Source organism: Salvia miltiorrhiza, chromosome 3 (assembly GCF_028751815.1).
Source record: "Salvia miltiorrhiza cultivar Shanhuang (shh) chromosome 3, IMPLAD_Smil_shh, whole genome shotgun sequence".
Taxonomy (NCBI): domain Eukaryota; kingdom Viridiplantae; phylum Streptophyta; class Magnoliopsida; order Lamiales; family Lamiaceae; genus Salvia; species Salvia miltiorrhiza.
The window spans coordinates 7,544,656-7,568,943 of record NC_080389.1 but is presented as its reverse complement, the minus strand read 5'-3'; the positions used below and the strand labels follow the sequence as shown (position 1 = coordinate 7,568,943).

The following is a 24,288-nucleotide window of genomic DNA, read 5'->3' as shown; positions in this document are numbered from 1 at the left end:
ATATGGGATGCTGAGGCTGAGAAGAGATTGATTCTGAAGTGGATGAGACCTGCTCGGTGGCAAGGTTAACCGTCTCTGGTGGTCCTGCTTCAGGACTTGGCATTGGTAACCAGCTTAACATGTCTATTTCACTCTTTTCCTCACTCTCTCCCTGACTGTTAAGGTGGGTATCATAAAAATATTCGGTTTCAAGGAAATCACAATTCATCGTGGTTAAGACTTGACGGGTCTTTGGATTGTAACACCTATAACCTTTTTGGTTAACCCCATATCCTACAAAAACACACTTAAGGGCACACGGAGAGAGTTTAGTTCTTTCATGCTTGGGGATATGAACAAAAACTGAACACCCAAATACCCGAGGTTGAAGAGTAAGTGTAGGCGGGACAGAGGCCAAATTGGATAGTTTTTGCAGAGGGGTTTGTAACTGGAGAGTTCTAGTAGGAAGACGATTTATGAGATAGACTGAAGTGGCAACAGCTTCAGGCCAGAAGTGAGTGGGCACTTTAGATTCAATCATCATAGCCCGGGTCATTTCAAGAAGGATTCTATTTTTTCGTTCAGCAACACCGTTTTGTTCGGGGGTATGAGGGCAAGTGGTTTGATGGATTATCCCTTTTTGTTGACAAAAATTCTGCATAGAATGATTAACAAATTCCCCCCATTATCGGTTCTAAGGGTCTGAATATGTTTTTGAAATTGAGTTTGAACCAGGGCAAAAAAATGGGTAAATTTTTCAAAAACTTCAGACTTATGTTTGAGAAAGTATACCCACGTCATCCTAGTACAGTCATCAATAAAAAGTAGGAAATACTTAAAACCTTGACCCCCCGAAACAGGAGACGGTCCCCAAACATCAGAATGTACTAAGGAAAAAATAGAGTCAACACAAGAATTATTGGGTTTAAAAGACTGTCTGTGGCTCTTAGCCAAAACACAAGTTTCACATGATAATGACTCATTTTTTACTAACTCGGGAAACAAAATTTTAAGATACCCCGTGGATGGATGCCCTAACCGACGATGCCAAAGCCAAGCTTCCCGGTTAGCAGTCCCGTGAGCCAGCATCGCCTTGCCTTGTTGAGCAATCTCATCCACATAATACAATCCATCACGCTCAGTGCCACGCCCAATAATCTCCCCCGTCCTGATATCCTGAAGAAGACAGAAGTGAGGATGCATGATCATGGTACAATTGAGTTCTTTAGTAACATGACTAATTGACAACAACTTATGAGATAGGGACGGAACATATAGACAATTGGATAATCGCAAGGTTGGGGAGATTTCTATAGTTCCGGCTCCGACTACTTGAGTTAAGTCACCATTAGCAGTTTGTACATGAGTTCTAAAGGATTTTGATGACTCAAGTATATCTGATTTGTCAAAAGTCATAGTGTCTGTAGCCCCACAATCAAAAATCCAATTTGTTTTTCTACTGACTTGTTTATTTGACACTTGACATGCAGTAGGGGTTTTTTTTCGAATTTTCAGATAGTTTAGGGTCAAAAATTGAGTTGGGCATAACTGTTGGGCTGTTTTTAATAACATGGGGTTCATTTTGGGATTTCCATAAACTTGAGGGACTAGACTCAAAAGAATGGGGTTTCTTTTGTAATTTACTGAAAATAGGGGACTTAAAATGAGATAAGGTAAAAATGGGAGGGTTTGATGAAAAATCATCAAACCCTATACCTAAATCATGCGCCTCTTGCCTCCCTTTGACCGATTCCCACTCCTTTTCCTCCCTTTGACCGATTCCCCACGCCACTTTCTGTCCCTTGGTTTCGCCTTCATGAAAATTCTCGGTTGTTCGGCCATTAACGCCGGCAAAGGCGCCGGTAACAGCCGAGTTGTTGTATCTTCGGCCATCTCGGCCATCTACGCTGACGGAGCCGCCGGCAGCCGCCGAGCTGCTGCTTCCTCGGCCATCTCGGCCGTCTACACCGACAGCCGCGCAAAGAGCCTCCACAAATCGGCCTCCTCCATTCTGCCCAAACTCCGGCGACCAGTCCAAGGCCACCGCCCCTGCTCTCGCGGCCAACGTCGCCGCGCCGATCTGCTCCTGTCTGTCTCCACTTCCGCTCGCTATTTTTCCTTTGGTGGGGATTTTTAGCGTGCCGTTGACTGACATGGCAATGGCGGGGACGGTTCCAGTGCCGGTGGCGGCGATGATTGCCGGCTCGGCCTTCTCGAGCAACCAACGGATGGTTTCGCCGCCGGACTTGTGGCCGAGCTCTCGCGTGAGCTGGAAGACTCTGGCGGTGCGATACTACCAGTGGCGGCGGAGCCGGCTTCTCGTCCGCCGTATGCGGCTGCTCTTCCTTCATGACCACGCGGAGTGGCTGCGCCTTTGAGACGGTTGTGAGGGAAATATTTAGCATTTTAAGTAGGAAAGTAATGGAACAATGAGGAATTTTTTTCTGAGTTCCAAGGATTAAACCTGCTCTGATACCATGTTAAAACATGTTATTATCATAATGCAGAGAATAAAGAGAAGCAAGATAATTGTTGTTGTATTGCTTACCTGTTTCCTTGATTACAATGCATCCTTATATAGTATAAGGATGGATAAAAAGTCTTACAAAATCTTCTTAAAATCAAATATACACACTCTTATATTCAATTCAAAGATCTAATCTTTGAATTGATTTTAATACTTTTGACTATTGATTCTTATTTTCAACACATGGCCCATTCCCACGACGGCTACCACTGATTTATGCTTACGGGCAACATCTAGTATCTTGGCCGACAGATATCTATACAACAAATATAGAATGAAAGCAATCAATCATGCAATTTTACAATGATACAAAGCCCAGTATTAAGAATTAGAATGAGATTTGGAGAAGGATCAGAACACGAACAGGTCACGCTCATGGATATATATTTCTGCCTAAGCAGGATCGCTCTTGGCCATCTCTTGATTATATCGATGGACCGCATGAGCATCATACTTTCCGTATATCACCTACATAAAGGAATTATATATCAACTTTTAATGCTCAAGTAACATCATTAAAACTGATCTCCCCACATATACTCTCTGTAAGTCTTATATTAAAGGTAAATATGTATCACCTTCTCCACAATATCATTTGGCAAATTCATGGGAATTCCTTCAATTTGAACGGTGAGAAATTGCCAAATAGACGTCTTGGCAATATACCTCCGATCTGTAATCTATCAAAAAAGAAAAAAGTAGGAACTTGAGAACACATGTAGAAGACTTTTAATAGATCCGACAAAAAGAGCTTCAAAAACAATAACAATGAAAACTTAAAATATTATTTGTGATTAATTGATATGGGAAGGGATTATAACTAAGTGGAAAATATTATTGAACGAAAAAATCAATTAGCTAGAGATAGAATATTAGCAATACTCAAAATGCAAAAGTAGTGTATGACTATGGGGAAGAAGGTAGCAAACAAGAAGAAAAGTAGCTCACATCTTGTGGTCGATCGCCCAATATAACCTTGGCACCATATTTCTTGGCTTCATCATATGCTGCCAGAAAATCTCCATCATCTGGAACTTCAAATCGACTCACACGCTAGAAAAAAAGAGATGAGTATCACTTTGCAAAGTTAATTTGGAATTTGTTGAAGAAACCAAAAAGAGGTTTCTCTAGTAAGTTTATGATACGATCCATATCAATGGTGGAACAATTCAAGTAGCTCAAACTCCAGAAATCAAGAGAGAAGAGAGAGATTTGATAAACATCAACCAAAATATTCATTCCTTAATTAGTAACTTAAAGATTACAACATTTATATCATTGATAATGATAACCTAATGGGCTATGGGCTAAGCATAATTGGGCTGGCGTATCATTCCCTACTCCTTCACAATCACCTTGTCCTCAAGGTGAAGCTGCGCAAAATGGTGATGGGAGTACATGATTCGGCCCACTAATTGCAAAAACGAAACTAAATAGTGCCAAAATAACAACTGCCCCACACCTGCTTGATAAACACTCCGGCTGAAATTCAGCTAGAAGCTTGATAAAGCTATGCCCACCATGTGCTCAACAAAAGTACCAACTGAAAACCTGCACAAAATTAACCCAAGCAAACTCAAGAACTGATACAAATGGTCTGGGCGTGCCCAAGAGATCCGGCGGCGGTTCGCCACATAGCTGGACTTCTTGACCGGCGAAAACAACCATGGAAGGGTAAAAGCTAGAAACGACGCCCACGATTACAACATCCGCAATAGCAACTGATATGGGTCCAAAAGCATCGGACACAATCCCATCCTCAAAACCAACAAGCAGCCAAAATCGACTGCATCCACTATCCTTCTCCTTGATTTTGACGGTGTGAAGTGGCGCGGTTAATAGTGCAGACACAGCTTGAGGCAGTTGAAATACCCCAATTTAATAAACTTGGAGAGAGTGACAGAGACGAGCCTGTGCACTTGGGCTGTGGGCAGCTACAATCAAAGCTTTTGGGCCACTCGTAATGAGCCCAAATATCACGATTGGGTTGGGCTCTTCATTTTTAGACCCAAGCCAAATGTGAATCTCAAACGGCTGATTAAACAAGTCAAGATAAACCCTAGCTTGTCGTAGAGAAATTGAGAATATCGGCGGGGGTTCACCCACAATAACCTCATTGCCGTGTGCCCGAATAGGACTGTCCGGTGACTCAAGGTCATGGTATCCATAATCCAGAAGGAGTAAATTTTTGTTGCGACAACGGAGGGTGGGTCGGAGATGGTGGTGACTGACTGAGTTGGGAGGGAATTGGCGGAAGACTCACCGAAGGGTTTATTGGTGGTGGTGGTGGTATTGCAGGTGAAGGCAATAAGTCCGGGGGTGGCTCGGTGGGTGGAGGTTGTATTGGCGGTGGAGGTGTTGGCGGCGGCGGCGGTTGGAGAACTATCGATGGTAGCGGAGTGGGCGAATGCGGAACAGAGTGAAGTGGGATAGCTTTGGCTCGGAGTGAGCATCAGTAAAGGGCATATCTGTTGGGCTAGGCGGTGCAGGAGTGGTCGGTGGTACAGGAGAAGATGGAAATGAGTCAGGTTGCGAAGTTGGAGTAACGGTGGTGGCGGAGGGTGCTGACGGCGAGAAAATCGGAGAGGGGCTGTGAGTGGTCGGGAATGGTGAAGGACTTGAGACATCCTCCACCGTAGCTTCAACTCCAGCCATGAGATCTGGAGATTTAGGATCGCCGAAGTCATCCTCTTCGTCGGTGCCGAACAGAATCAAGAATTTGTTGCGGCATCGATGGGTATCGGACCAGGTTTGGTCACAATTGTAACAAAGCCCGTGGTTGTTTTTCTCTTCGATTTTGGATGGGCTGAGACGGCGAATGGAAAGACGTGAAGTGGAGTGAGTTGTATGTAGGATTGGGGGAAACGATTGTGGTGGATAGGGAGCTGGAGTAATGGGCGTTGGGGAAGAAGGTGGAAACCAACAGAGATCTAGAACAATAGCTGGAGGGAACGTGTTGGTGGCCAGAAAATTTGCATCGATGGAGGATTGCAGGCTGTAGATGGAGGTATGGATCTCTTCAATGGCAGCTAGTATTTCAAATTTTGACATTTTTTTTTTAATAATCAAAGAGAGATGATCTCTCAATGAAAGCACCAATTGATACGATCCGTATCAATGGTGGAACAATTCGAGTAGCTCAAACTCCAAAAATCAAGAGAGAAGAGAGAGATTTGATAAACATCAACCAAAATATTCATTCCTTAACGAGCAACTTAGAGATTACAATATTTATAACCTAATGGGCTATGGGCTGAGCATAATTGGGCTGGCATATCAGTTTAGCATAATAGAATCATACCTTAGCAAAATACCACCTGTAAAGAATCCAAGAAAGTTTATTATTTTTTTTCCACATTTCCACCATTTCCATTATGGTCGGAACCTGCAAAATAAGGCCACCATTTCATGTTCAATGAATTCTACATAAACTGAAAACAAATACAAATACAAGCAAACCTTAATTTTTTCACGCCTAAGAATATGTTCGCGATTAGAGCAAAATTCGAGGAAAACAACCTGAAAGCATATAATTGCTATATTAATTAGAGAGATGATGATGATGATGATGATGATGATCACATAAAATTAATAGTAGCCAATGTGGCTTGTAATTTGAAAAGAAAAACACCTCTGGTTTCAAGAATCGCACCGTTGCCCTAACTTCTTCCCAAGATTTCTGCAAATGATAAACAATTAACTTAAGCTATTGTAATTCATTAAAAATTGACATAAAATATTAAACAAATAAACACCAGTAATTTACCGGAGAAGCGTGATTGGATCCGACCAAATAAACATTACAGACACCACCGTCTACATATGAATCGCAAGTGAGCATCACCACACTCCTCGAGAGCTCCTTCAGCTTTTTCCCCCTTTTTCTCACATAACTATTGCGGGTGTCACTAATTCCAGCTGTCGCTGCGGGAGAGGAGTGACCGATACTTGTTCTGAGCAACCGTTTCGGATATACGGCGGCAGCGGCGGAGATGTGATTGGCCGAATTGAGACGGTTTAATCCGTACATCTTTTGGCTACTTCCGATTTTGGGTGAAATTTTGGAGTGAGATGTTGGCGATATTTTATAACGAGAAGTGGGCAAAATTTCGGAGTGATGTTTAGACACGCGTCACTATTTATGTTGAATATATAAGGTTTGACTCATTCAATTCAATTTGTTTTGGGGACACGTGTTCCTATTCTTGCTTTGAATTTTTTTTTTTCTCTTGCTTTGATATGAGTAGATCTAAGTGTTCTACGTATATTTAAAGTTTTTTTATTGATAAATTACATACTCCCTCCGTCCCATTGGGCTTGTCCCATTTGGTTTCGGCACGATTATTAAGGAGAGTATTAATAGTGTTAAGTGTGTAGATAAAGTAGGAGAGAGAAGGAGAGATAATGTGATAAAGTAGGAGAGAGAAAGTGATAAAGTGATAAAGTATGAGGGTTATTTATAGAAATGGGACAAGATGGTGGGACAAACAAAAAAGGAATACGGGACAAGATCAATGGGACGAAGGGAGTAATTAAAAGCTTTATCGATTAATCGGAATCGGGTTAGGCCCATTTCCCTAATCGATAACCGGATCGGTTAATCGATCCGATTTCGTAATTAACCAATTAATTCACACTTTCTGAATTTAATTGAGGCAGTTTATGAAATTTTTAAAAACCGGTTCCGTAAATAACCGATTAATTCGCACTTTCTGAATTCGCATTTTTTATTTATCTTTTATAAAAAAAATATAATTTTTATTTGTGAACAGGATCTCATACATTATGTAAGACACGTTATCACTTTTAAAAAAAAATAGTTTCTTTTTTCACTCAATACATAATCATTAATTCATTATTATATATAGAATGAACTAGAATATTTCACGTTAATTAGTTTATTTATATCAACGTATGCATGATGACATCTAGCTACGAAAGAGATGCATATTGTTTCGTATACAAATGAGCTTTTCGCCCAAGAGGCAAACTGCCATGTTCACCCGTCTCTAACCAAATTATGGTTTGTAAATTTTTATATATATAAAAAGCAAAGTAAATGTAATTTAATTCAATTTGAAGGACATAACTGAAATTGGAGTGAAAAATTATAAACAATCATGTTTTTAGGAAATTATAAAGTGACCGTGACTTGATTCAAATGAGATTCTCTGTCCCAAAATATAGTGTGGACCACGCGTACAGTGTACCACTTTTTATTTTTTTAAATTATTTTTTATTTAATTTTAATTTATTATACTTTTATACTCCCTTCGTCCACGAAAAAACTTCCTATCTTTCTTTTTTGGAACGTTCACAAAAAAACTTTCTACCTATTTTTGGACTATACCCCACCACTTATAATTACTCTTACTTTTCACTTTTCACAATTCCAAATATTAATTATAGCACATTTTCACCACTCCCAATACACTCAACTACCTTTTATTCACTCTCAATACACTCAATGATATTTTTTTTCTTAAAACCCGTGTCACTCCCTCCTGGAAGTTCTTTCATGGACGGAGGGAGTATAATATAAAGATAATTAACAAGGGTTCACTCATCCATTTAGGGTTTGTAATTATTTTTTATATTTATTTGAATTAATAATAGATTACTTGGGTTCATTAATTCAAAGTTAGGGTATATAATTTTTTAAATTTTAATTTTTCAATGATAAATACTAGTGAGAGTTTATAATATAATAATAATTTTTATTTTTATAAAAAATAATTTATAAAACAAAAAAATAAAGAGGGGTACACATGATACACATAATATTATGGGACAGAGGATCTCATCTGGACTTGATTCCATTCTCCAAAACTTTCGCTGATTTCGTTTTCCAAAAATTTCGCATCACTATTTTATTTTTTCTTTCTTAATGGTATAACTTCTTTCTTATTGTTCTTAATGGTATAACTTATTGTTTTTCTTTCTTATTGTTCTTAATGATATATATAACTTAATTAAAATATATAAGTTTTTTAATTAAATTTTGTCTTCAAGGTCACCATTTTTTTTTATGTTTTAACTACAAAATTGATTTTTATATCTCTAAACATACTTCAAAAAAAAAAAAAAAAACAATACACTCTAAAGGATGATGATGTAGCTATCTTTTTGAATCCATTGATCATTTATTTTAGTTAAATAATATTAACATAATTATAAATTAAAATCTAGCTACAAATAAATTATGAGGAGTTAATTAACTAACTAAAATAGAGAAAAACAATGATTAGTTATTATGTCGTAAAATGTTCTAAATATGTTGAAGTTTAATGAAATTAATAGTCGAATAGAGAATATTAAGCATAAGTTACAATATAAAGTATAAAAATTTAAAATTAGAATCAATTTTTTTCTAAAAAGACATGGAGTGTGTAATTTTAAAATTTTATTTTTATTTTTATTTAGCGTGGTTTCATCTTGAATTACATATGCATCTTAAATGAAAAATTGTGGAAAATCATTTAATTTAATATGTACTGACTCTGGAATAAATAAATAAATAAATTATAATTATTAAAATTCAACAAAATAAATGTTTTTATTTTTTATTTTTATACTTGTGATATTTTGATTATTATATTATGCATTTAGATTTATTTAATGTATGAAATTTACTAATAGAACAAATTACAAAATATAGTTTAATTTTTTATAATTATGTATCTATGTATGGTTCTTATCCTATTTTTTATTATTATTTTAAATATATAATCTGCGTGCATCGCGCGAGTGATATACTAATATATATATATATATATATATATATATATATATATATATATGAAAGATTGTGTAAATAAATTCAATTAGAAGAATATAATTGAAAGTTTATAATTAAATTATTCAATTATAAATTATAAACGATTTTATATCATCAAACACGTAATATAAATACTCCAACTATCCAATGCTCAAACTAAATTCATGTTTATTTCAAAATTAAAAAAGAACAAATGAATTCACTTATTAAAATTCACTTTTTTGATATTAAAATTAATTTTTTTAAGTTATACTAATAATTACTCTCTATGCCCACAAAAACAGTCTATTTTTGCCATTTAAGGACATTCACAAATATTAGTCTTATTATAATTTTGGAAAGTTTGCATCACATGATGGATCTTTTTCTTCACTCATAATATAATTAATTATCATTATTACACTACTTTCTAAGTGTGGTACATTATTCATTCAAAACACACTAACTATTTTTATTAAAGATTTATATCATCTTATTTTAGGATCACAATCACCGCGCATAGCGTAGGAGATACACTAGTTCTTATTGATACCCTAATTAGAAATTATATTAAATCCAACTTTAAAATACTAAACTCTAACTCACCTATATTAATTAGTACTTGCAAATATTGCATCTCATGCACACACACACAACGCACACTGTGATGCCTCAATTTTTAATTTAATGTACTTTGAATAAAATATTAAGATTTAATTAAACGTTTAAAATAGCTCAAATCTATATTACAACGGAAGACATTAAATAAAACATAATAAATTTGAGTCTTTGTTTCAATTAAATGAAAACATCTTCTTCTTTATTCCTTGACCATCATCACTCGCCTTGCCTATCATCGCCCGAGATGTTTCCTGAAAAAGGATATTGTTTTGGGTACGTTGGCGAGTACAATAAACTCAGTGGGAGCGTATTTATCCAAATTATATGAAATACATCAATAAAATAAACAAATTAACACTAGAAATCATCATCCTTTCTTTAAACACAAATTATCGTCTTATCAAGACAGAATACACCATAGAATTCAAACAACACCAGAAGCTATAAACCCCAATATTAATAAACAAAGTTGAGATACATAAATCAAAAGTGGTATCACAAACCTTTGTTTTCAAGCTATAAGTGCTTGTATGATCGCTTCTGCCATTCCATCAGCGTATGGAAACATATGTCCAGTAGCTGATAACTCGTGGTATTGAATCTACGGCAGCCGACTAGCAATGTAACGCTGCAGTGTAACAGGAACGAGATTATCGTCATCCCCCTGCCATAAGTGAACCGAACCTCCACTTTCTGAGAATGGATTTTTCAGGTCCATTGGATCGAAGTCCCAGCTCCCGAAACCAATCATCAGATCACGATGAAGTGACTCAAACTCGCCTTGTTGCATTGCTGTGGCCTGGATCATGTCACGGAAGCATAAATATAAGAAAATGTAGGATGTTAAGAGAGTGCAACAAGTTTAATGATGAAAAACATTAATAACCAAGCATCTATCACGCTCTTATCATGCATAGCAAAAGAGCCCTTACTAACCTAACAATTCATAAGCAAGTTTTGCAATTAAAAGAAAGTAAAACTAGTTACCATATACTCCATGACCAAGGAGACAATCTTTGGAAATAGTTGTTTGTCTGGATTAGTGAAAATATCTGGGTGGGCAGCAATAACGCTTGAACTAGGGAATAATTTCTGAGTGTTCCACCAGTAGGTAAGCCATGGCATGTAGTGAGCAACACGAAGAGCCCACTGGTCTTGTATGAACTGCTTGTTATAGGCTTGTCGAGACAAGTGTGAAGGGAAACCAGGCCACCAATAATTGACAACTGGTGTTAGTAGAGCAGCTCCGGCTAATCTGTTGAGTTTAAAAACAAAATCAGAGAACGTAGCATAGACGACGTAACAGAAATGAAGGCCTTGATATCTACAAAGTAAGATGCACCTGTGAGGTATATATTTAAGGCAGCTCCAGACAACTTGTCCACCCATGGAATATCCAACGACATAGAATTTGGGTCCTAGTCCCAACTGATCAGCAAGCTCCTCAATGTCAAAAGCCAAGCTCTTAACAGTTCGGTTAGGGTGAGGACTACTATCTCCATAACCAGGTCTATCAAACGAAACGATGTATATGCCTCTACTTTCAACCATATCCTGTAAATATTCTATAAATTAAAAGCAGACCAACAGAAATTCATCAAGCAACATAAAAGGAATTAAGTGGCGTTACCGGTGAGAGGTTAGCATTCAATGCAGCAACATGAAGTCTGCAATTAGCAAATCCATGGACAAACACTATTTTGTGTTTTGCTACATCCTTTGGCACACCAGATTCTTTGTAAGCCAAGTACCTCCCATCCTTGAGCTGTATTCTTGGTGCTGTAACTGGAGGCCCGTCTTTCGACCCACTTGTCTTTGGTGGAGGAGGTCTTGTTGCTTCATAAGCCCAAGGTACAAGACCCACCAAATGCATCAATGTGGAGAAGTTACATGAACAATTGGAGATATGATAGAAGAAAATTGAGTAGAAACTGCTTCCGGGAATACAGAAGTTGACACTAGTTGGCAATAATTTATAAATCCAAGTAACTGAATAACCAAAATACTTAGTATGCTTAGGTGAATGTTAAACTCTTCCCAGCCACATAATAGCTATACACAGGTATAATAGTTATAAAGTGTTAATTTTCCCTATACTGGTTTAAGTTGCACAAGTGTAGCAGCCGAACCCTTGAAGTTTACTTAAAGTATCTCATCAAGCACGACAACTAAACTCTAAGTTTGATGAATGACATCTGTAGCATCTTCCAAATTAAAGGCAATGCATCTATCACCCCCTAATGGCCAAGATAACGCTAGGAAACTTAAAAAGCAAGAATCTACAAAAGCACAGAAGATGACAGTATTCTTCTCACCAGGAGAACCGGAGAGAAAGTTGAGATAATTTTCAGGCATCAACCTCCTTGGTAAGGGAATAAAGTAGCCAAGACGACTCGCAAATAACAAGACAGCAGTCACAAACAGCCATGTCCGTATTTCACTCTTGAAAAAGGATTCCAAAGCATTGTTGAATATTGTTCCAATCCGTACAAAATTCAAAAATCGATTCCTGAACGGCTCGGGCTTCAGCTCCAAAGATGCTGAATTTTGGAAACCATTCAGATTGAAAGCACTTTCGCCGCTCCATAAATCAATAAACTGTTCATAATTTATTGATTCGGTGGAAGCATCCCCAACAGCTGCAGATAACGAAAACTCTTTGTTTACTTTCAAGAATACATCTCTTGACGAACAAAACCGCTTTCTGCTTAATTGTAAAGATAGTGGTTTAGCACATATACGGTTTCTGAATAATCTTGTATTGTGAAATTGGGAATTGCACGAAGAATTCCCACCTGCAATAAGCATGAAAACAGCGAATTGAGTATAAAAATTAAAACAACGAATGCGCCTAGGAAAAGCATAACAACTCTCAGTAATAAAACATGTGAAAAAATATACATATTTAAGCAAAAGGACCAAATGAACAATGACTTAGATCAGCAAAAACACTAGAACTAGCAATAAAGCAAATTCTTCGTCCAATAGACAGCCAATTATTTGCAATATGAAGTTTTAAAATAATAACAATAATAAAACGCACACACACACACACAATCTTGATTGAAAAATAAAATTAACCTTGAAGGTAGAAATGAGGTTGAGGTCTGAGAAGTGTGGCTTCCATGGAGCCGGCAAACTTATCTGCTCGAGTAATCTGATTCTTTTGGAGTAGGTAGTCCCGAAAAATAACTTCTGCGTGAATGGTTGAAGAAATTGGGAGAATACAGTATTGGCACACCATTAGCAGTAAGCGACACGTTCTGTTTGGGGTTTATCGTTGCTCGCTAGGGTTTTCGTTTATCATTTTTCTCATCTTCGGTTTTCGTTACCACGGCTACAAAAATTAAAATTACGTACATTTATTTAGCTTTCCACGTCTTATCATAAGATTGAATGTTTACAATATAATCTATCAATCAATTAATTATATACTAGCAAAGAGCCCGTCAAAATTCGACCGAGATTCTTTATTATAATATAATGTAATTATTTAATGTAGTTTTTATTTATGAATTTTATTTCACCAGAATAGAATATTGAATAAAATAGTTTTAAAATAAAAAAACAATTTTTTTGAATTAGATGCATTAATATTCATTACGTTAGTTTATGTGTCTTTTACTACAGCTAAAATAGGATTTGGTGCATCTCGTATTAGAATATCTTCTGAAAATGTCACATTAAATTCTTCATCACTAAAACTTTCACTAACAGCACCGTCACCCTCTTTAAGTATTCATTTTGTAAATCGTTTTATGTTTTTGCATTCAAACCAGAAAGATTTGCGATATATTATGGAAAAAAAAATATGTATAATATGTCTATGTATACAATCACTAATATTTAAATATAATATTAGATACAATATTATTAATTCTATAAATATTTATTTTTTGTAGTTATCCAATTCATCTTGCTATTTTCTTGGATGTTGCACTTTATTAATTTCAAAATTCATAGGTAAAAAAATAACACTTGATCCCCACATAATACTAAAATAATATTCACGGTAATTGGACTAAAAATAATAAGAATAAATTATGTATGCTAATATAATTTTATTAAATTATATATTGAGATTTAAATTTTCAAGTATAATACTTCTAAGTAATCTCATGTTCTTAGTTAAACCTGAGAACTTGACACGTATTTCAAAGTTGAGATGAACTTATGGAGGCATGGACAATGTCATGCACCGAAGCAGGTTTCAATACGCAAATTGTAAAGTTATTGTTAGTGGCTCTTTATCTCTACTTGACATGTTTGCCATAAACATTTTGAGTTCATCGGGATATGATTCCCACAATAGCCAAAACACTCGTGTGCCACTGTTACATATATAATTAACAACATAATTAAATATAAAATAATAAAACCTAATTCATTATTCAATGAACTTAGCTTTGCCATGTTTTTTCTAAGTTAATATTTGGGTTAAAGTGCAGATAAGCCCCTTAATGTGAGCCCTTGTAACGTTTTACTCTCCTTACTTACTGTGTGTCCAACTTACCCCCTAAACTACCAAAAATTGATCACACATTTAGGCCCCTATGATCTGACGGCCGTCAGTCAACGTTTGTTTAATTTTTTTTATTCAAATGGCGGGGCCGTCAGTCAACCTCTTAGCTGCAGCCGGAAAAAGACTACATAAGGAGTATGTATGATGGGGCGAAGCCGCTGTCACGAGCGGAAAAGACTACAAAGGCAGCGACGAGAGCTTTTTATCACGCACAACCGTGAGAGAGATCGAGAACGAGAGGAAACGGTGTTGAGATTGTTAACTGATGTCACTTCGCTAGAGGGTATTGCGGCTGTTGATTCGAGAAATGTAGAGAGTTTTTTAGCTTTTCGATTCTTGTCGGTGGTAGATTGAAGATGGGTGAACAGCTATGCGTTGCCGGTTCGTGGCCTAGTGGCTGATCGATGATGAAATTAACCTGTGAAGAGAGCCCACTTGAGCTCTTATTCAAGTCTCAGGCGAGTGGGCAGGGGGCTTTTCTGGCGTCTCCCTTGCGATTCCACGGCCTCCTTGGCTGGTTTTGCGAGGGTGGCGGCGTAGGAGGGTCGTGGCGGCGACAGGGCGAGGCGGCGGCGCGAAGAGGGCGGTGCGGCCGAGTTCGCGCGCTGCTTCACTTTCTAAGATAATGAGATTGTTCAATTAAGATTGCTGATGTTTTGCATTTTCCGATGCACTAATTCCTCAATTTACTTTGCTAATTATATCCCAATTCTCTGAACTAACTAATCAATTACAAAATTCCTTTTAGGGCTTTTCTCAGTCCATGCGTTTCAGACATCTCCACACCACACTACCTGTTCGGTTGATGTTGCTGTTGCAGTTGCGTCGTGGAGGAGCGGCTGGTGATGATGGTGGTGGAAGGTGGCGGCGGCGGTGGAGTGGCCAAGAGAGAGAGCTGAGCGAGAGAGATGTCTGAAACGTTGAATAAAAATAAATAAATTAAACAAACGTTGACTGACGACCGTCAGGTCAGAGGGGCCTAAATGTGCAATTTTTGGTAGTTTAGGGGAGAAGTTGCACACACAGTGAGTAAGAGGAGTAAAACGCTATAAGGGCTTATCTGCACCTTAACCCTTTATTCTAATACTCCTTTTATTATCCCATAACTTCATTTATAATTATATATAATCATTTTCAATTTCTATGTTTTTTGAAGTTTACATTGAAAAAACATACCCTCTTTGTCCCATAAGAATAATCATTTTTTTATTCATCATCTAAAAAAATATAATTTTTATTTGTGAACAGGACCTCAAACATTATGTTAGACACGTTATCACTTTTTCTAAAGAAATAGTGAATTTCTTTTTTCACTCAATACATTATCTATCAAATATATCTTAAAATTTATGTTATTGGGGATTCCCCAAGTAATACAACTCTCTTACGGGATGAAAGAATTACATAATAATTATTATATTAGGAATGCACTAGAATATTTCACGTTAATTAGTTTATTTATATCAACGTATGCATGATGACATCTAGCTACGAAAGAGATGCATATTGTTTCGTATAGAAATGAGCTTTTCGCCCAAGGGGCAAACTGCCATGTTCATCCGTCTGTAAACAAATTATGGTTTGTAAATTCTTATTGATACCCTAATTAGAAATTATATTAAATTCAATTTTAAAATACTAAACTCTAACTCACCTATATTAGTAGTACTTGCAAGTTGCAAATATTGCATCTCATGCACACACACAACGCACACTGTGACGCCTCAAATTTTCTTTAAATAATAAAACGTACTTTGAATAAAATATTAAGATTTAAACGTTTAAAATAACTCAAATCTATATTGCGACATAAGACATTAAATAAAACATAATAAATTTGAGTCTTTGTTTCAATTAAAATGAAAACATCTTCTTCTTCTTCTTCTTTATTCCTTGACCATCACCACTTGCCCTGCCTATCATCGCTCGAGATGTTTCCTGAATAAAGAATATTGTTTTGGGGTGAGTACAATAAACACAGTGGAGGTGCATTTATCCAAATAATATGAAATACATCAATAAAATACATGATTATAACAATAATCACATAGCCCGTAGACCATTCCCTTACTCTCAAGATGGCCATAGGCTAAATCACATAACTCGTAGGTCATGAGCTTATTCTCATCTGCATCTCACATAAATAATTGAGCAAAACAAATAATAAGGATAAATGACTTAAATGCATAATTAACCCCACCTTAATCTTTGTTGAATAAAATTCGCAATTAAATTAGTAAGTCTCGCGCGCCGTTCCTAAAATGAAGTATAAAATCATAATTAAAAAATATATATAGGGAAGCGCTCCAATGAGACCCCCTATTTTTAGTGAGACCTTCGACACGATCTCGTGTGTTTATTTTATCAATCCTATGGCTGATATTGTATCTGGAGGGAGAATTTTTTTCTCAGGTTCGAATCCTCGAGAGAGCGAAATATTTTAAATTTTGTTATTCATCAGTACATAAACCCCAATATTAATAAACAAAGTTGAGATACATAAATTAAAAGTGGTATCACAAACCTTTGTTTTCAACCTATAAGTGCTTGTATGATCGTTTCTGCCATTCCATCAGTGTATGGAAACATATGTCCAGTAGCTGATAACTCGTGGTATTGAATCCACGGCAGCCGACTAGCAATGTAACGCTGCAGTGTAACAGGAACGAGATTATCGTCATCCCCCTGCCATAAGTGAACCGAACCTCCACTTTCTGAGAATGGATTTTTCAAGTCCATTGGATCGAAGTCCCAGCTCCCAAAACCAATCATCAGATCACGATGAAGTGACTCATACTCGCCTTGTTGCATTGCTGTTGCCTGGATCATGTCAGGGAAGCATAAATATAAGAAAATGTAGGATGTTAAGAGAGTGCAACAAGTTTAATGATGAAAAACATTAATAACCAAGCATCTATCACACTCTTATCATGCATAGCGAAAGAGCCCTTACTAACCTAACAATTCATAAGCAAGTTTTGCAATTAAAAGAAAGTAAAACTAGTTACCATATACTCCATGACCAAGGAGACAATCTTTGGAAATAGTTGTTTGTCTGGATTAGTGAAAATATCTGGGTGGGCAGCAATAACGCTTGAACTAGGGAATAATTTCTGAGTGTTCCACCAGTAGGTAAGCCATGGCATGTAGTGAGCAACACGAAGAGCCCACTGGTCTTGTATGAACTGCTTGTTATAGGCTTGTCGAGACAGGTGTGAAGGGAAACCAGGCCACCAATAATTGACAACTGGTGTTAGTAGAGCAGCTCCGGCTAATCTGTTGAGTTTAAAAACATTAAATCAGAGAACGAATAGACGTATCAGAAATGAAGGCCTTGATATCTACAAAGTATGATGCACCTGTGAGGTATATATTTAAGGCAGCTCCAGACAACCTGTCCACCCATGGAATATCCAACCACATAGAATTTGGGTCCTAGTCCCAACTGATCAGCAAGCTCCTCAATGTCAAAAGCCAAGCTCTTAACAGTCCGGTTAGGATGAGGACTACTCTCTCCATAACCAGGTCTATCAAACGAAACGATGTATATGCCTCTACTTTCAACCATATCCTGCAAATATTCTATAAATTAAAAGCAGACCAACAGAAATTCATCAAGCAACATAAAAGGAATTAAGTGGCGTTACCGGTGAGAGGTTAGCATTCAATGCAGCAACATGAAGCCTGCAATTAGCAAATCCATGGACAAACACTATTTTGTGTTTTGCTACATCCTTTGGCACACCAGATTCTTTGTAAGCCAAGTACCTCCCATCCTTGAGCTGTATTCTTGGTGCTGTAACTGGAGGCCCATCTTTCGAGCCACTTGTCTTTGGTGGAGGAGGTCTTGTTGCTTGATAAGCCCAAGCTACAAGACCCACCAACCCACATAACGGTACAACAAATATCCCTGATTACAAGATTAATTCATCAAACAAAACAATTAATTCTCAGAGTTTTTAATTAGACTATATATATTGGTGTTTCGTGCAACAAATATCCCTGTTAAGAAGATTAATTGATCAAACAAAACAATTAATTCTCAATCAGACTATATATATTGGTGTTTCGTTCAACATCAAACAACCAAAATGAAAGCTTTTCTAAGCACTCCCAACTCAACAGCCATCTACTACCAAACTAAGATTGACTAATGATTTCAACTTGAAGGATCTCAAATGCCACCTATTGCAATCAATTATCCCTATACATATGAATCACCAAATTTCAAAATCAAGTCCACACTAATTCATAAGTTAATTTTCACGTTGATTCAGAAACTCATTAAACCAAACGACAAGGGAATTAAGATTATTACCTGAAAGTTTAGAAGCCGCCATGATTTCCTTTGCCGGAGCTGGATTCTCAGATTTGAAGAGATGAAAGCTAAGTGTGTATGAGAATCGTGTTAAGCAGTGGAAGATTTAATTAGAGCTGGTTACGACTTGTTAACCAAGCAAACTTTGGCTACAAGTTTGCAACTGATCTCACGTCTTTTCAGCACGTTATGTAGCCTTCAATTCTTGTTCTACAGGAATATTATACGTTTATAAATACTAGTATTAAGTTTTATAAAATTTTAGAAGTTTATAAAATATAATTATAAATATAAAAAAAATATCATATTACAACAAAACAACAAAATATCTTATATATAAATTAATTGCATAAAGTTCCATTTACACAATATTATTGAGAATCATAAATTTTAAGTTTCAAATATGAATGATTAATTAGTAACCATTAATATATGAACATAAAATTAACCATAAAAAAACTTTGTAACACACAAATCGCAATAATATTGTGTAAATGGAAACAGATGCAATTAGTCTAATCTAGGGCTGACAATTTTCGACACGACACGAAAACACGACACGAAATCGTACGAAATTAATGGGTTAGTAACACGCACGATAAGGTTCGGGTCCTTATCGGGTCGACTTGATAAGGACCTGATAATTTTGTGTCGGGTTCGGATCGAGTCGGGTCGGGTTCAGGTAACCCGATAGTAATATTATTATTTTTATTAAATATTTATTTTAATTTTTAAATTTTTGATTTCTAATTTTTTATCTTCACTTTAGTTTAGGGTTTCAATATCTTCCATTCTTCCAACTTCCGCCGCACACCCCTTCAATTCGAAACTTAGTGAAGGAGGAAGGTTGCAACCATCCCTTGCGAGCGCATGGTTGGACGGGGCCTTGGAGGCAGACGGTCCGTAAAATGCAACAAATACTAACTCCTGAAGAAGATCATTCGACGAAAGGTATAATGTTGATTTATGTCAAGATTAATTTTGAAGTGTTTACGGAAGCATGCTGGGCCATTTAATATTTAATATAAATTTATGAATTTTGAGTTTATATGAGGTTTTTTCTGAATAAATAAAAGATTTGTTGGGGCTTGTTTTAATATGAAAATTGTTGAGGATTGAATTGAGATAAACTTTCCATATGTCATAATCAAACTTGCCAAGATCCTTGGAAAGAATGTCCTCATGGTATCATCCACCGACATTAGGACCTTAAGAAGCCGGTCAAAGTACGCCTTAGCTAGTGTACGTACCAAAACTTTCCACGACTTTATTTCTTTTCCCTTTGTAAATTTCCAAAGTAATTATCATCCAGTTGAAGCTTCTAGCTGAGGAGGTATATGAAAATTCCACAATAATTAACATATAAAGCGTTTCCACTTTGAAGTATCATCATCTGAAGCCAATTACATTGTTGCTCTCCAAGGCTAAATTCATATCCTCGGAAAAATGTGGGAGATTCGAAGAAACTGGATAATTGTCTCCCTCAGCATTCTGTTGCACGTTTCTCTAGTGACGTCCCAGCCAAATTGCACCGTGAGCGGTGACACATTCGCAAACGACAGCACTTACGAGACCAATCTCAACACCCTGGTGGCCTCTCTCTCCTCCACCATCGGCAACAGCGGATTCCTCAACGCCTCCGTCGGCCAGAGCCCCGACACCGTCAACGCCATCGTCCTCTGCAGAGGAGACATCTCGCTCCCAGCATGCCGTGAATGCGTTGCCGCCACAGCTCCAGCAACCGCGCAGCGATGCCCCAACAGAAAAGACGCCATCTTCTGGAACGAGACGTGCATGGTGAGATACTCGAGCAGGCCCATATTCGGAGTGCTACAAATCCAGCCCGTCTCGCAAGTTAAAAGCACAATCCGGGCGCCCAACCCGCAGCGTCACGACGAGGAGCTGAGAGCCTTGCTGGAGAGCCTCAGGGGATTTGCGGCCAACGGCGGACCGCTCAAGAAGGTGGCTGCCGGTAACACAACTGCGCCTGATGTGCAGCCAATTTATGCGCTGGAGCAGTGCACCCCGGATTTGTCTGTCCGGGATTGCACTGATTGTTTGACCAGGGCTATTGATGATATCCCCACGTGCTGTAGCGGAATCATTGGATCAGGGATTTTAAGGCCCAGCTGCACTCTCCGTTTTGAGGATTACCAGTTTTACAATGATTCTATGCTTCAACTGCCGCAACAACCAATCACAAGAGGTTCTTAATTTGTCCTCATTTCTGCTCTGCATTCACTGTTGAATAATTATCAACAATTGAATTAATTTTGCAGAAAAGCCCTCGAATAAGACGTCTATCATCGTTGCAGTTTCACTTTCAGTTTCTGCATTTGTGATACTAGTTTTCATTGCCGTCTTGTTAAGAAGGAGGAATGTGAAACAAAAACGGGAGGAAAATGTTGAGAGTATGCTTTCTCATATATATGCTTTCTCAGATATTTATATGAGATTAATTTTCCTGTATTTATTTTAGATTCGGATGAGGTTAGCACTGATGACTGCCATCAATATGATCTTGCGAAAATCAGAGCAGCAACCGATGATTTTTCTGCTGATAAGAAGCTCGGGGAAGGAGGATTTGGGGCTGTTTATAAGGTAATACTGTACATATAATATTAATTAATTAAAGTTGTGATATATTTAAGAATTGTTTAAACCATATATTTATTTTTTTATCTCAGGGGATATTTTCTAATGGTCAAGAAATAGCTGTGAAAAGGTTGTCCATGGGATCGGCGCAGGGCGATATGGAGTTCAAGAATGAAGTCTTGTTAATGGCTAGGCTTCAACACAGAAATTTTGTTAGACTATTAGGTTTCTGCCTCCAAGGGAAAGAGAGGCTTCTTGTGTATGAATTCCTTGAGAATTCAAGCCTAGACAAATTCTTATTTGGTATATCATTGCATCTTAATTAATTTTGGTTTGATTCTACAAGCACTAGTCTTAACAATGATTTATGTATATGTTTGATGTAGATCCTATAAAACGTTGGCAGTTGGATTGGGAGAGACGGTTGAAGATAATACGAGGTATAGCAAGGGGTATAGTGTACCTGCATGAAGATTCTCGATTCAAGATTATCCACCGTGATCTCAAAGCAAGTAATATACTCTTGGATAGAGATATGAATCCTAAAATTGCAGATTTCGGAATGGCAAGATTGTTCGGCCAAGAAGAAACTCAAGGAAACACCAGCAGAATCGTTGGAACTTTGTAAGCATTAATTTATGCATCTAGTCCACTGATTACTACATAGTTAAATTAATAATAATAACTTGCATGTGGCAGTGGATATATGTCACCTGAATACATGATGCACGGCGAAATCTCTGTCAAGACTGACATCTTCAGTTTTGGAGTGTTAGTCTTGGAAATCATGAGCGGCAGAAAACACAGTAGTACTACTCAAAATGGGGAAACTGTGGACCTCTTGACTTATGTAAGTATATGGATATGGAAAATTAATAAAATTTGTGGATGCACTAATTAAATGAAGATGGTGATTTGTGTTAGACATGGGAAAAGTGGCAGCAAGGGACACCTGCAGATAATATAGATCCTATAGTGAGGGATGGCTCGGTTTCATTAGAGGGCATGTTGAGATGCATTCGCATTGGTTTGTTGTGCGTTCAGGAAGATCCTGTCATGAGGCCAACCATGGCATCTGTGGTTTTAATGCTCAGTAGCTCCACGGTAGCATTGCCACTTCCTTCGAGGCCTGCATTTTTGGCCCCAAACCACCAAACTGATTCCGACTGGAGCATAGCAACATCACAAGATAGGCCCGACACATCATCACGAAATCATCTATCTCTCACCAACTTATGTCCGCGTTAGTTTGCCATCAATAACTGATTTGTGTTTCTTCGATTTGGGCTCTTTCAATTTCATCTATTATTATCCAAGCAGCAACCATTGAATGACTTGTAGTGTGCTGAGATGGAGTATATATGGATTTCCTCTAGTGATATAATATACTACTACTTCTAAATTCATGCTACTCAACAATGGCTTCAGATGAATTGTTGAATTGTAACAGATGCCGGCAGTGAAGGAAGAATTTGCACTGCGTTTGCTACTAATTCCGAAAACAAGTCTATGCTCATTTAAGCCTCAATGGTCAAGTCTATACCATTACCAGCACATGTATATGTCCACTGTTTGACAATAACTCGCACGTTTTTCGTCCGATTCATTCCAGCCCTACATCCAAGCGATTTTTCATATCTCTTTTGTTACAAGTCCAAACCTCAACTTGGAACGTCGTCTGGTTTTCTTTCAGAGAAAGATTGTTCATATGTACATATATATAGATATATATTCCCCACTCAAGTAAAGTTGTTACTTTCTTGTTACCATGCTACGATGATAACAACAAGAGAATAAGTTCTCTGAAATAACATTCATATGTAGCTAGCTATATATGCTTTTAACTCATTGTTGTTAATTAACAAATAAAAACCTACGTACAATAAGTAATCAGAAACTGTTCTGTTGTGATATAAAGCTTCTTGGAAATTACCTATCATCCACTGCTTTCAGTATTCCCCTTTTGTGGTTTGATGTTAAATGATTGAGATGGCATGCAATCTATCTATCTATACTATACTAATAGAAAAAGAGCCTAAGCATTACATGGGACAACTTGTGGATTGCCTATTTTACCCCTCTACATATTTTATATTATATATAGTTATAATCTATTTAATACTTATTTATTATAAACCAAATCTCCTCTACCCTGCTATAACCACGTTCCTTTTTAATGTTGTTCTTATCCATAATTATCCTGATTTCATCCGCATCATTCCATATTGCATTAGAATTCTATTCTTCTTCCAAGACTATGAAACCCCCTATTACTTATATTTTATATTATATATTTATAAAAAAATTATGAATCTACTTGAACATAAAAGATTCAGATATACTTGGAATCCTTTCCACCCAAATCACCGAATAAGTTGTATTTGAGTCAATGATGAATTGAATTGAATATAAAAGATTTGGATATATTTTGGATATATTTTCTTCAACATAAGCCAATTTATATTCAACTACTTCCTTATCACTTGTATGCACGCCAGTAGCTTCTTTTTTTTTTTTACTGGGTTTTCGGCTCTCCAAAACCCGGCCTAAACCGGCTAACGGATCTGAAAATCTACGGATTCTAAGGAAACCCCTTACCATAGCAGCCTCATACTCTGAAAATTTGACTTTCACTATTATCTTGTCAATTCCTCTACAATTTTTTTAATCTTGAAGCGCAACATCGTATTATAAGCTCCGACACTCCGTACTCCGCTCGCCAGCGATTCGCAAGCATCCATACCTGTGCCGTGTGTCACCTTCCTCACTGACCTCCCTCGCTGCGTTTTGAAGGCTGTCCGCAGTCGTTTGTCGCCGTGTTCTGGTTCGTGCTTCTCTTTTTTGCTTTTGTGTGCAACGTAAAGTCTTTATTATGTATACAAATACTCTAATTTGGCTGTGACGAGCCGTGACTTGCAGGAGGTATTCAGTGGCTTCTTCAAAATGAAGCAAAGATAACTTGACTTTTC

The 24,288-nt window shown here is 37.1% G+C and overlaps 5 protein-coding genes across 5 annotated transcripts; 1 reads left to right on the top strand and 4 right to left on the bottom strand.

The window, feature by feature from the left end:
• Positions 1 to 669: 669 nt before the first annotated feature.
• Positions 670 to 2,238, bottom strand: LOC131017286 (uncharacterized). Its single transcript, XM_057946012.1, has 2 exons — positions 1,696 to 2,238; positions 670 to 1,155 (listed from the first exon to the last, which is right to left on the bottom strand). Exons 1-2 carry the CDS (start codon positions 2,132 to 2,134, stop codon positions 1,118 to 1,120), a joined length of 477 nt encoding a protein of 158 aa, XP_057801995.1. The 5' UTR covers positions 2,135 to 2,238; the 3' UTR covers positions 670 to 1,117.
• Positions 2,239 to 2,690: 452 nt separating this feature from the next.
• On the bottom strand, positions 2,691 to 6,542 carry LOC131017283 (uncharacterized). The gene is made up of 8 exons (XM_057946008.1): positions 6,273 to 6,542; positions 6,138 to 6,185; positions 5,966 to 6,025; positions 5,808 to 5,891; positions 3,455 to 3,559; positions 3,085 to 3,186; positions 2,871 to 2,974; positions 2,691 to 2,762 (listed from the first exon to the last, which is right to left on the bottom strand). The coding sequence occupies exons 1-7, from the start codon at positions 6,534 to 6,536 to the stop codon at positions 2,900 to 2,902; spliced, it is 738 nt and encodes a 245-aa protein (XP_057801991.1). The 5' UTR covers positions 6,537 to 6,542; the 3' UTR covers positions 2,691 to 2,762; positions 2,871 to 2,899.
• A 3,445-nt stretch (positions 6,543 to 9,987) lies between these two features.
• Positions 9,988 to 11,757, bottom strand: LOC131018242 (uncharacterized). The gene is made up of 5 exons (XM_057946966.1): positions 11,515 to 11,757; positions 11,227 to 11,438; positions 10,872 to 11,139; positions 10,388 to 10,683; positions 9,988 to 10,135 (listed from the first exon to the last, which is right to left on the bottom strand). Exons 1-4 carry the CDS (start codon positions 11,755 to 11,757, stop codon positions 10,486 to 10,488), a joined length of 921 nt encoding a protein of 306 aa, XP_057802949.1. The 3' UTR covers positions 9,988 to 10,135; positions 10,388 to 10,485.
• A 5,166-nt stretch (positions 11,758 to 16,923) lies between these two features.
• On the bottom strand, positions 16,924 to 18,869 carry LOC131017282 (uncharacterized). The gene is made up of 5 exons (XM_057946007.1): positions 18,725 to 18,869; positions 18,054 to 18,316; positions 17,766 to 17,977; positions 17,415 to 17,682; positions 16,924 to 17,226 (listed from the first exon to the last, which is right to left on the bottom strand). The coding sequence occupies exons 1-5, from the start codon at positions 18,744 to 18,746 to the stop codon at positions 16,939 to 16,941; spliced, it is 1,053 nt and encodes a 350-aa protein (XP_057801990.1). The 5' UTR covers positions 18,747 to 18,869; the 3' UTR covers positions 16,924 to 16,938.
• Positions 18,870 to 20,159: 1,290 nt separating this feature from the next.
• LOC131017277 (cysteine-rich receptor-like protein kinase 44) lies at positions 20,160 to 22,721 on the top strand. The gene is made up of 7 exons (XM_057946004.1): positions 20,160 to 20,930; positions 21,004 to 21,135; positions 21,204 to 21,325; positions 21,412 to 21,622; positions 21,706 to 21,943; positions 22,019 to 22,169; positions 22,244 to 22,721. Exons 1-7 carry the CDS (start codon positions 20,171 to 20,173, stop codon positions 22,565 to 22,567), a joined length of 1,938 nt encoding a protein of 645 aa, XP_057801987.1. The 5' UTR covers positions 20,160 to 20,170; the 3' UTR covers positions 22,568 to 22,721.
• The last annotated feature ends 1,567 nt before the right edge of the window (positions 22,722 to 24,288 follow it).

What these genes read in the sequence shown, in the direction of transcription:
- LOC131017277 (XM_057946004.1), top strand. Translation starts at nt 20,171, where the DNA reads ATGTGGGAGATTCGAAGAAACTGGATAATTGTCTCCCTCAGCATTCTG. An exon ending in GCAACAACCAATCACAAGAG is followed by an intron (nt 20,931 to 21,003) that starts GTTCTTAATTTG and finishes TTAATTTTGCAG; the next exon opens with AAAAGCCCTCGAATAAGACG. An exon ending in GATTTGGGGCTGTTTATAAG is followed by an intron (nt 21,326 to 21,411) that starts GTAATACTGTAC and finishes TTTTTATCTCAG; the next exon opens with GGGATATTTTCTAATGGTCA.
- LOC131017286 (XM_057946012.1), bottom strand. Translation starts at nt 2,134, where the DNA reads ATGTCAGTCAACGGCACGCTAAAAATCCCCACCAAAGGAAAAATAGCG. An exon ending in GCAAGAGGCGCATGATTTAG is followed by an intron (nt 1,156 to 1,695) that starts GTATAGGGTTTG and finishes TGTCTTCTTCAG; the next exon opens with GATATCAGGACGGGGGAGAT.
- LOC131017282 (XM_057946007.1), bottom strand. Translation starts at nt 18,746, where the DNA reads ATGGCGGCTTCTAAACTTTCAG. An exon ending in TGAATGCTAACCTCTCACCG is followed by an intron (nt 17,978 to 18,053) that starts GTAACGCCACTT and finishes GAATATTTGCAG; the next exon opens with GATATGGTTGAAAGTAGAGG. An exon ending in CCTTGGTCATGGAGTATATG is followed by an intron (nt 17,227 to 17,414) that starts GTAACTAGTTTT and finishes GACATGATCCAG; the next exon opens with GCAACAGCAATGCAACAAGG.
- LOC131017283 (XM_057946008.1), bottom strand. Translation starts at nt 6,536, where the DNA reads ATGTACGGATTAAACCGTCTCAATTCGGCCAATCACATCTCCGCCGCT. An exon ending in ACAGGTGGTATTTTGCTAAG is followed by an intron (nt 3,560 to 5,807) that starts GTATGATTCTAT and finishes CTTTTTTTCTAG; the next exon opens with CGTGTGAGTCGATTTGAAGT. An exon ending in CAAATGATATTGTGGAGAAG is followed by an intron (nt 2,975 to 3,084) that starts GTGATACATATT and finishes TCCTTTATGTAG; the next exon opens with GTGATATACGGAAAGTATGA.
- LOC131018242 (XM_057946966.1), bottom strand. Translation starts at nt 11,757, where the DNA reads ATGCATTTGGTGGGTCTTGTACCTTGGGCTTATGAAGCAACAAGACCT. An exon ending in TGAATGCTAACCTCTCACCG is followed by an intron (nt 11,439 to 11,514) that starts GTAACGCCACTT and finishes GAATATTTACAG; the next exon opens with GATATGGTTGAAAGTAGAGG. An exon ending in CCTTGGTCATGGAGTATATG is followed by an intron (nt 10,684 to 10,871) that starts GTAACTAGTTTT and finishes GACATGATCCAG; the next exon opens with GCCACAGCAATGCAACAAGG.